The 11,233-nt window shown below is 34.6% G+C and overlaps 2 protein-coding genes across 6 annotated transcripts; one reads left to right on the top strand and one right to left on the bottom strand.

Moving 5' to 3' along the window:
* Positions 1-250: 250 nt before the first annotated feature.
* Positions 251-1,186, top strand: LOC116173362 (NADH dehydrogenase [ubiquinone] 1 alpha subcomplex assembly factor 2). The gene is made up of 2 exons (XM_031490781.1): positions 251-620; positions 677-1,186. The coding sequence occupies exon 2, from the start codon at positions 697-699 to the stop codon at positions 1,126-1,128; it is 432 nt and encodes a 143-aa protein (XP_031346641.1). The 5' UTR covers positions 251-620; positions 677-696; the 3' UTR covers positions 1,129-1,186.
* A 621-nt stretch (positions 1,187-1,807) lies between these two features.
* LOC116173360 (poly(U)-binding-splicing factor half pint) lies at positions 1,808-10,468 on the bottom strand. Of its 5 annotated transcripts, XM_031490778.1 has the most exons (10): positions 10,307-10,350; positions 10,161-10,257; positions 9,984-10,065; positions 9,612-9,727; positions 9,337-9,396; positions 6,328-6,488; positions 4,860-4,918; positions 4,182-4,526; positions 2,791-3,695; positions 1,811-2,346 (listed from the first exon to the last, which is right to left on the bottom strand). In XM_031490778.1, exons 6-10 carry the CDS (start codon positions 6,382-6,384, stop codon positions 2,237-2,239), a joined length of 1,476 nt encoding a protein of 491 aa, XP_031346638.1. In that variant the 5' UTR covers positions 6,385-6,488; positions 9,337-9,396; positions 9,612-9,727; positions 9,984-10,065; positions 10,161-10,257; positions 10,307-10,350; the 3' UTR covers positions 1,811-2,236. The 5 variants fall into 5 exon arrangements, with proteins under 5 accessions (XP_031346637.1, XP_031346636.1, XP_031346638.1 ...); XM_031490779.1 differs by lacking the exon at positions 9,612-9,727; XM_031490777.1 differs by lacking the exons at positions 4,860-4,918; positions 9,612-9,727; positions 9,984-10,065 and adding an exon at positions 5,024-5,070 and having other exon boundaries at positions 1,808-2,346; positions 10,307-10,468.
* Between the last annotated feature and the right edge of the window lie 765 nt (positions 10,469-11,233).

Here is an 11,233-nt window from a genome sequence, read left to right as displayed (position 1 = left end):
CTAAGTGTCTTTATATTGCACCAAACAGGTATCTACAGCCAATATATGTCCTTATGCACTTCAAAATTCAACAAATTTTAAACAAATAAACTATAACTCAAGAAAAATAAGCACCCGCGCGACTACAAACAACGTTGAACGTCAATGTCTGAATTCTCGATGACGTATACATTCCGTCCCTCCCGCTTCTGCTCACATAGTTATCAGGTAACCTTTGAAATAAAATAACCTTGATTTAGGGGACTATAAATAGTGTTTTTTTTTTAATCCGGGAGAAATTAAACGGCACCGACGGAGCAAAAGTGACAGTCCATATGAGTCCACGCAATTATATGAAATTTCAAGCGCAATTTACTAATATAATATATTAATGTACCGTGGTCCGTTTGCATGACTTCACACCAACAAAAAGCAAGTAGCATCTTATAGAGGGCAAAAAGTGGCCCACACTGTATATAAATATTGGTCTTTGCTTCAAAAATTACTTAACCTCACTTCCTCAGCTGATAACGTTGACAGACTGTGGTGACAGTAGAGTAGCATAAATAAACCATTTCGTCTGTCACAGAAGATAGTATTTACTTCTGTTTAAATTTACAATTAAATTAAGACTATAGTAGGTATGTGATAATGGAATGCGCATAAAATATACATAACATATTATTTAATTGTCAAGTGTTTTTAACTCCGAAAACTATGTCTCAACCACCAACCAGAAGTCTGATTGCAAACATTTTTCGCAATTTCATAAACTCTCTAAAGCCTCGACAAATTAGGGGTACATTTATGGGTTCCGATTACTTTGGTAACAAGTATTATGAAATACCTCCAAACCCGTCGATCGGTAAACGGAAAGCATCTCGATGGTTTGTGCCGCCAAACAAGGAGGATTTCGATCAAGAAATGACAGCCGAGTGGGAAGCCTGGTTGAGGTTTAGAAGGACGGAGGCTCCGACCGAAGAAGAATTAGTTAGAAATTTATCCATAATGGAGATGAAAAAGAAAAATGCTCTTGAAGTAGAAAAGAAAGCCGGAAAACCTACACCGTTGTTGAAAGGAATGGAAACATTTCCCAAACGTGAAGAGTATGAAGTACTTCCCGGGAAACCACAGCAAAAACCTGATTAGTCCTCTAATAATAGTTGTAAACATTATTTGTAAATAAAGTATAGATGCTTTTTTTGCTAAATTCTTATCATGTCACCCACAAAAGGAAAGTTTTGATACACAAAGAATGAAATTACCACTACAGAGTGGAGTAGTGGACGGTAAAGCAATTGCTTTTGTATTTCTATTTATAAAAAGCTGACCAGAGCCACCATACGTTTTATTAGAACAAAATCCGAAGGGGGCATTCAGTCAGATTAAAGAAACCGCACTCAAAAATTCGAATCCAGATTTGAAACTATAAAAATACAGGAAACACCTTTGTTTTGAGGGGATTTGCTTAAAAATGAGGATGAGAAGGCGAGGTTGGAGCATGATACAAGTAGGAATATGGTAGTGAAGGGAGGTTGTACCTCTCTTAGTATGCTCCATCAGCAGTGACCCCTCCACCAGGAGTGACTGTTAGATAGTGATGCTATCAATGACTCAGTCCACTGCAACAATAAGTGGTCAAAGAAATCAAGTGATCCAGACTGCTTCATAAAGCTTAAGCTTTGAAGAAGATACATTTTTTCTATCTTTGTCCTACAGGAACATGAGTAGCTAAAAAAGCCTTTATAGCAAGAATGCAGGAGGGAAAGTAGGCTTCGGTAGTTTCATACATTTTTGTAACGTTTCTTACGCATTTTATTACAGTATATTCTCTACCTAATTATAATTATTGTACTGCTTAAAGGTATAATTACAAATGAAATAAATAGTACATTAAATCAAAAACCAACACGTAATTTTTAATTTATATAAAATACATCTTGGCAGTAGCTTTCCGATAAACAAATTCAACTATGTATATTAAAAATATGTATGCGTATTAAATACAAAACAATGATATACTAAGTAGATTTATGTACAATAGTCTAATTAATGTTGCAAACAGATGTCTTAAAATATTCACTTTAAGTGGAAGATTAGAGAAACATGCGAAAATAAAACGCTGTAAAAAAAACATGAATGAAAAACTAATGAAAAGCGCTGTCAAAATACTCATTGTCATTTGGTTAATTAAAAAAAAACCATTTATCTGCAACAGCCTCGAGCAGTAAAAAAATTTTAAAACATCAGTAACAAATTAACCAGATAAATCGCTATGGTCGAATAACGTTTGATCATAAAGCGCCGCTTGTACCATTCTTCCTCCGAAATACCTGCCATTTAAAGCGTCTCGCGCCTTCTCAGCTTCTACAAATGTATAATATCACATGAGCCAAATGATCCACAGTTTAAGATAATACCAAAGAGTATCAAATGTTAGAGATTCAACACTACACAAATATGTATTGGAACTTTTTTTAAATTTTGATACCGCACGGTATAGTTTATCTATTGACACACTGCAGTACAGATTTCTACAGCGGGTTTTGGGGTTATACACAACGGCGAATTATATCAAAATTAAAGGAATCTATATAAAATTTCCAAAAAGAAAAATGTTCTCACATATACCCTTTTTTCCTATTAGGTACTGCACATTCCGTTTGTTTCCCCCCTCCACACTAACACTGCATTTGTGAGAATTTTTTCAAATAGGATAAATGTATAGCCACTAAAACATTTTAAATCTCACCCTGTATTTAGTACTCTTTGGTAATGAAATGCATTTAATATGAAACATAATGGTATTACCTATAGTTTCCGTAAATTCAACAAATATTTTCACTATGATTTCTGCATATTCATCATCTTCCGATTGTTTTTCATTATAAATAATTACTCTCTCTACAGCTCCAAATTTGCTGCATTCTTCCTGAATTTCATCCTGCAATGTTTCATCAACATCGTTAGGACCGACCATATTCCTTAATATCACAACTTTTGAATCAACTTTACGCATTAACTTTTGCATAACAAGGTGTCTCGCATTTTGTCCCTTAATTGACATATTTTCCTGCTGTTGTAAAGTCTGTGGTTCATTCTGATCAAGTAACTTCTTCTGTAATTCTTCCTGCTGTTTCATTTGTGCTTCTTGAGCTTTTTTCATTGCCTCTTGAGCGGCACTGTTTACGCTTTTAGTAGACTGCTGCGCTAAAGTGGGGGTTACTACTGTTGGTGGTGGAATGCTAACTGCGGGAGCTGCAGGAACTGCGGTAATCACAGGAGCTGCATGGGAAGGTGGTGAAGCGGTTTGTGGTACTAGTTGTGGAATTGCTACGCCCGGAGGAGGTAAAACTGCAGTCGATGGTGGTGGAATAACAGGCGATTGGCTTAATTTCGACAATCCAAGCGCAACTGCGTTACTCGCAACAGCATCCATTGCTTGTATTTTCGCCGTTGCGGCGGCGGCTGCAACCGCTGCAGCCGTTGGCATAAGGCTGGATCCCGAGGAGGGTCCCATAAGTGCATTCGGTGGGGTGATCGCACGACCCACCCTTAAATATTGGCCACCCAAATCGAAAAGGTTCATGCTCGCAATTGCCTCATTAGCAGCCTGACAGCTTTCGTATTCTATAAATCCGTAACCTTTATGTTTATGCGCTGAACTTCCCTGGGCGAGTTTACAGTAGATAATGGGACCAAATGCTTCGAACACACTGTGAACATAATTTATTTATAAATTGCGGTAAGTTATCAGATAAGTGTATGGATGTCTTTTTTTGTTAGGACAATGACGAATTTGGTTAAATTTTTTAAGCGACTATTTCTTATCGCTCGGTATGTTTTGGATGGGAGTAAAATCATATCATGCCCACATAATATAGGGGACACTTCTATATTTTGTGGTCGTCACCCGTAACGTTAGGCAATCGAATACGTATTGGTTTGTCATTTTATAAGCGATATTTAATATTTAATAGCATAGCGCAAGGTCGCCGAATATAGTTAATGAAAACGCGGGTTCGAACCCTTGAGCGCGCGCCTTTTTTTCTATAATAGTTCGCCTACCAAAGCTTTGTTTAGCTTTAGATGACTGACTGAATAAAAGAATTTCATTGGATAGAATTGAAAAATTGTCCAATCATGTTTCTTAATTGTTAGTCAAGTGACAAATGAACAACTGGTGTCCTAAATGTACCAACCTTTTGATATCATCTTCCGTCAAATCCGGATGAATTGAAGCGACATATATCCTATTGTAGCTTTTGGCTTCCTCTTGAATTTCATCGATAACAGTCTGAGCTTGCGGCATATTACTTGGCCTACCGACAACTTTGATGTTCCTTCCGCCAATCATTACGCCATTCATTTGTTCGAGTGCCAATTGAGCTGCTTCTGGAATTTCGTATTCGACAAAGGCAAAGCCCTTATGCTTTTGTGTGATGGGATCCCATGACATATTAATTGATTTGATAGGTCCAAACGGCAGAAATGCTTGTCGAATGGTGTCTTCTTTTAACTCAAAACTGATACTTCCAACATACACCCTAAATTTAAGAAAAAACCGCTAATTTAGTGCATTATAAAACAACAAAAAAAAGCTATTAACTAATTTATAGTTTAATCGAGTTTAGCGAATATCTCGATTAAAATATAAAGGTTGTTAACATCAGATCTTATCAGCAAACTTCACAAGTCGGAGATTAAGAAAATCTCAACAACTTCTAATTATATTTAAATCATCAACTGAAAGATTAAGCATGCAAAAAATTGTATCACAGTATTCTGGTTGGCAGAAAGTAAAGCAAAAGAGCACACAAAATTATCTTATGCCCGAGAACAATGTGGTACAGCAAAAATAAAAAAAAATAAAGGCTAACCTGCACATAAGGGCGAGAGCCTGTTGTCGCTGGACCTGAGTCCTCTGACTTGCCATTTGCTGCAACAAAGGACAAGCGCCATTTCACAAGTAGTTAAAGCAAATTTTGGGGGCGAGCTCTCGCCCCCGGAGCGGGCACGTGTTATCAAACTACGCACCACTAACCTGCACATTAAAACTAACACTTGATGCCTCTGGAAGGTCTTATTTTTCTGCAGAGAAATGATTACATTATTACTACCAGCCGGATAGTTGCACCATACCGATGCAAGTTGGCCAATACAGTATCTACTACCATCGCAAAATTATAATAAAAAAAAGTATATACAAGACAAGAAAATAGTGCACAAAATAAGACAAAAGATCATGATATGAAACTTTTGCAAATACCAAACAAATTGGTTTAGTCTAATCAGTTGTATTTTAAATCTGCTCAATAACTATACAGTTAGTGGTTAAAAACATTGCAGCACTGTTCCCAGATTATGCATCAAGTTCCAAAATGTATATTATATTTGATTCCAATATTGCCCAAATTAAACAATCTATAATAAGAGTAGTACTTTGTTAATTCAAAGGAATTTAAGAAGATAAAAAGTAACAAGAACAAAAAATATTAACAGAATAAGAAAATGTAAAAGTATGGAACAACAGGGTTGCCACATCTGTTCTTCCAGACGGTTCAAAATTTAATTTTTTGTCTTTCCTGAAGTCAAAAACTTCATTCTTCGCTGAGAGCAAGTTCTTTATCAGTATTAACATAATCTACTAAAAGAAAACCTGTGTCTAAAAATTTGAACGTGCATACTGACTTTGCACATGCGCATTTATTTTGTTTATACTCTCAGCTTACTGTTGACGAAAATATCGGATAATGCTAATAACCATGTAACCTCTGTTTCTCTTCATTTATTAGAGATTGATTAATTTTGGATCAAGTTCATTAAAAGTACACAAAAACCATAGAAAGTGAAAACACACACCTTGCATTTCTGATACAACACACTATGAATTCTTTTTAATTAACCGAGAGCAAACCTGGAAATTGTACCTTTTCACCAGCAGTTGTTACATGCCAATGAAAATTCTAGTGTGCTGTAAAAGAAAAGAGAAATAAAAGAAAACTCTGAATTTGGTTTTTTTTTGCAGAGGAAAAGGGTATTATTATTTTTCTACAAACAGTAGAAATGAAGCGTGCACAAATAATTAAGAAAAACATAGAAATAGAAATAGTGAAACTTATAGGTTATAAAATATGAACACACGTAAATTAATAACAAAGCTGAAAATCTATGAAAGAAAGAACAATTAACTAACACCCTTGAATACACACTTCCAATGAATTCTTTGAAAGTAATGCTGAAATTCAAATTATTGAATAGTAAGACACTCGTCGTAAGTCTGTATCCAATTAAATTATTTTTCCGCATGCCGAGTAAAAATTATTACACCAAGACAATTATACATACTTGCTGTTGATGTGCAAGGGTTTGCTTCATGAGAACCATTTTAATACTTTGTTCCATAGCATATTTCTTAGCCCTGTTCACCGTGTCACTCTGATCGGTTGAAAGTTTTGGGAGAGCACCGCCCAAGATTCCTGCAATGGTGTTACTTCTAGCACCAGGACCTGTAATATACAATTCGTTACTCCTGAGAACATGTCGTTACAGTAGATGTATTATGTAGTGCTTCTCTGTCAAAGAATTCATTGCTTGGTTGCCTTCCTGACTATAAAGGATGACGCATTTTTTATGTTAACACCAATGCGATATCAGGAGCAGGTAGAAGTTTATTAAATTTATGAATTTAAACACAACTGTACCTGCATAAGCTAGACGAAATGGAGTCTAGCGGTCATTTCTTTTGTGAGTTGCAATAAACGTTGCAACTACTGTTTTCATAATCTTATATTTGAATGTCACATACTTAATTAATATACAGGATGTCCCATTTATCTTGAAATAGTCGAGTATTGCGGAAGTTTTCTTCATATGGGCACATAACTGTCCCTTGACAATCAAGTGTATGATAACTTCATTTTTTCAAATAGAAACCTATACTTCTTATTGAATATTCTTACTATACATCAAAAAATAAACTTTTGTGGGAAACGTTTTTTTTCTCCTACACTTACACATTTTTTTGTATTCTGGTCTGAAATACAAAATCTCACTACTTCAAATACCCGACTACATCAAATCATTACTATTTTTGTCAATTTGAGCCAGTCCTTTGTTTTTGTCATATACTCACACACTTTAACATATTTTCTGTACAAAAGAACAATATATGCAGTAAAAAAGACAGTCGATCTCACCTAATTCTGTAAATGAATGAAACTAAAGAATTACTTCCATACATAGTACATTTATTTATGTTTCTGTAAAATTATCTTTTTATCACATACATGATGTGCATATTACTCCGAACCGAAGTTATCCTTTACCCTTTTCACATGGTGTAAATAGAAAGAGGTGTAAGAACTGCTCCTTTAATTTTGAAGCAATTTTGTAGCTGTATAAAGTAAGGGGCGAAACGTAGCTTCAGTCTAATACACTTTCGCTAGTGGATTCTTATACAAATCACAATTGCATGCTTGTATTTGAAAATGCAGAACAAACCAGATAGATACAAAAATAAACAGTAAAGAAAACAGCATATTTTAGTTTTTAATTATTTATGTTTTGCATTTATTTTAAGTGGGCAGTTTTCAGTCAAGATGCCCACTGATCCACTATACACAGTGTCCATTTTTCGAGTGCTACTATGGGGATCTCACTGATCTTAAGATCTTCGTGCCGAATAAGAATCTGAAAAGACATTTCAAATATCTTCAATAGTTTTGAAGATATCTCAAAAAAACAAAAATTTCTGATTTTCGTTTTTAATTTTTTTTTAGGATAAACTAATCGCAGTAGACATTTCTAATTAACACATTATTCGGACACTTTTTAATGGAGATTTCAAATATGGCATCCTGTTTTTAATAACTCTCCAGATGACGGAGAAACACGTGGCAACTTTAGTTTTTCTTATGGGCGCCATTTTCAATTTTCACATTTTGAGATTACGTCTTTTTTTCTCTTTACAACGATATATCACACATGGTGGTTCAGTATCACATTTTTCCTAAAAATACAATTTTTAATTTTTTGAGAAGAATGCTTTGGAAAAACAAAACGTTCTTTTGTTGTGAACAAAAGGTTGACTTATTTCATGTAGTGTCATTTAGGTTTATGCTAGTTGTATTGCGAAAATGCCTTTTTCAAATGCAGATCAAAGAGATATGATCCAAATTTACTACACTTCTCTTCTCATTGAAATGCCCACATGACTGCTGCAACATACTTGCAGCGTTATTCAGAGGGGCAACAACCTAGTTTGAGGTATTTTTCTTTGCTGCATAAAAACTTGGGCGAATATGGTTCTTTTAAAAGATGTAGACAGCAATATGGTGATAGACCCAATGAATATGAGCAGGCAATTTTGCAAGCGGTTGAGATGAAAATCGAATTTCTACTTCGCTGACAACGCTGCAACCAGACAGATGGATCAAACTGTCAAACTTTTGTTGACAACAAAAGAACGTTTTGTTTTTCCAAAGCACTCTTCTCAAAAAATGAAAAATTGTATTTTAGGAAAAATGTGATACTGAACCAGTATGTGTGATATATCGTTGTAAAGAGAAAAAAAGACGTAATCCCAAAATGTCAAAATTCAATATGGCGCCCATAAGAAAAACTAAAGTTGCCACGTGTTTCTCCGTCATCTTGAACGTAATTAAAAACAGGATGCCATATTTGAAATCTCCATTAAAAAGTGCCCGAATAATGTGCTAATTAGAAATGTCTACTACGACTAGTTTATCATAAAAAAATTAAAAACAAAAATCAGAAATTTTCGTTTTTTTGTCATATTTTCAAAAGTATTGAAGATATTTCAAATTTCTTTTCAGATTCTTATTCAGCACGGAAATTTGCAACTTTGCCCCCATTTAACCAACTTTCTATCTCTTAAGATAAGTGAGATCCCCATATAGTGGCACTCGAAAAATGGACATCGTGTATACTTACAAAAATCCATTCCCAAAGGTGTCGACATAAAATGACCATCACTTTATAGGTACCTATATAAGCCTTGCTACAAGCTATCATGTGACAAAAAACGGCAATAAAAAAATAATCAAAACTATATGGGATATTGATGCAAACTGGTTTACTTTAAATAATGCACTGCACTATAAAACATTTCACAATGTCAGTCTATTACTGGTAAAAATTTGAGTCATAGCTCTGTTACAATTATGATTTTCAAAGTTATTACTGGACCCATAATAAATATTGTAAATTATATTCAGAATAGAATTAAATACTGAAAATCGTGCTCAGTATAAGATTATAGACTTACATTACATGTTGAAATACCAAATGATGCATTGATTAAAAAATGTAATAAATAGCAAAAGTATGAATTACCTGTAACAACTTCGCCAGATTGAATAAGATCATTATAAGTTTCAGCTTCCTCTGTGGCATCTATAACAAAAATACAAATGAACACAAAACTCAAACTGAGCACCAATATATTGATTGTATTGTACATAGAAAATTGTTCAAAATTTTGGAAAAAATCAAATTAGAATGATTTATTAATTTAGGATGAAGTACATTTAAATAGGAAAACGTTAAGTGAAAAAGAAAAAATGTAAAAATAAAATATACTTAAATGGTAAAATAAAAACCCTACACACACAAGTCAAAATATTAAACAGCAGAAAGTCTTAAGTGAGTTCTCAATCTCAAGATGCTTCAATAGGGTCGAGCATGCGTTGCCAAGAAAAAGTAACAGGTCGCACCTAATTTGCATCTGGAAAAATAAAAGAAAAGTAGCATTGTCTAAACAAGTCCCCCTCCAATAATCATGGAAATGCAGAACCGGCACACCTCGAAATACCACCAAAATTGAGTAAATTAATCACTTCACGACAAATGAGTAATCGAGGCATGCCTGAATATGTGGCTTTTGTTAAAAATACTTTTATGCAGCCTGAGTATATTTGATATACTTAACAATCCGTGGTACTCAAAACCCATAAAAGTAAGCGTCGTCATATGTTTCCTACCATGTAACCGTGAAGGCAACGGTTACAGCATTATTTGGCTTGTGCAACTCCGCTAGCGGTAACGAACCAGTTGATCTCTTTTCTGGAACATCGGAAGCAGACCGAAATATCGTACATTAGTATGTAGATCCATACTATTTGATAACTCTTTCAAATAAAACAAAATGCAATACTTACCTAATAGCTTAAACCGTTTTTGTGGAACTTCTTCAGTGCCCGGAACTGGTGGTTCGATATCCAAATTTTCCTCCAGGGAGGTTTGTGACATGTTTTTCTACAATCAATATTTACACAAAGATGAATTGGAAACAGACCAAAATTACCATATTCAGTGATCCGTTCAAAAGCGAATGTTCTTGCTGATACGCAGTCATCATGATGACGATTTATAGCAAAGGATACATTGGAAATTTAGCAATAACAAATAAATAAAGCGATATCAAAATGGCGATTGCCAAGACAAGCACAAGTCAAGCTTCTTGTAGGATTTTTTAAAAAAAACCGGCCTGTATGTACAGGTTCACCAACATAAGCTGTGTTATATACAAGGTGATCACAAATACTTGTTTTCTTTAATTAGTATCTAAACAATTACCACCTTTATCGACTTTATGGCGCCTTGATAACAATATTGCAAACTGTCTGTGGATGAGGTGAATGTATTTTATATTATATTTTATTGTTTATTGTCAGTCATCTCAGTAACTCGTAAGCCCCCGTGCGAGATATGTTACATAACTGGCGGCAGTTTTTTAATTTTCTCGTCCCGTTTTTAATTAAAGACGAAAAACATGTATATACGCCACTGGAAATGTTTTACCGGGAAGTGCTCAATTCAAATTTAATTTGAATTGAGCACTTTCACAAATTTTGCAAGTATATACGCAATACTTCTCCGAGCGAGAAAGAGAACGCGCCGAAGTTTTACTTTTGATGGTAGAGGTTTGCTTTTACCTATGTATTTGAATTTGCAAAGCGTTATAAAACCTTGCAGGTTTACAACATAAATTAAAACAGTTGAGCGAAGGGCCGTATTTAGGGGTCTAGGTAGTTTTGTTTATTTGTTAGAAATAGCATGTTTTTACATGTATGTAGAAGTTTAATTGGGGGTGTTTTATTTATATTGGTCGATCCTAAAAGCACTGAACTTTGTATATAATTTCTGTGGAAAAAAGAGCAAGAAAGTGATAGAGAAAAGAGGAGTGGGGGAAGGATGCAGGTATGAAAGAGACGCATAAGATGGGAATGTA

This window comes from Photinus pyralis, unplaced genomic scaffold (assembly GCF_008802855.1).
Source record: "Photinus pyralis isolate 1611_PpyrPB1 unplaced genomic scaffold, Ppyr1.3 Ppyr1.4_LG6, whole genome shotgun sequence".
NCBI lineage: Eukaryota > Metazoa > Arthropoda > Insecta > Coleoptera > Lampyridae > Photinus > Photinus pyralis.
This window is presented reverse-complemented; position numbering and strand designations above follow the sequence as displayed.

Bases quoted from the DNA above. Each gene is read 5' to 3' on its own strand.
- LOC116173362 (XM_031490781.1), top strand. From the start codon at position 697: ATGTCTCAACCACCAACCAGAAGTCTGATTGCAAACATTTTTCGCAAT.
- LOC116173360 (XM_031490776.1), bottom strand. From the start codon at position 10,360: ATGATGACTGCGTATCAGCAAGAACATTCGCTTTTGAACGGATCACTG. The intron at 4,919-6,327 runs GTATGTATAATT...CCTTTGTTGCAG, and splicing joins CCCTTGCACATCAACAGCAA to CAAATGGCAAGTCAGAGGAC. The intron at 4,527-4,859 runs GTTAGCCTTTAT...TCTTAAATTTAG, and splicing joins GCTCTCGCCCTTATGTGCAG to GGTGTATGTTGGAAGTATCA.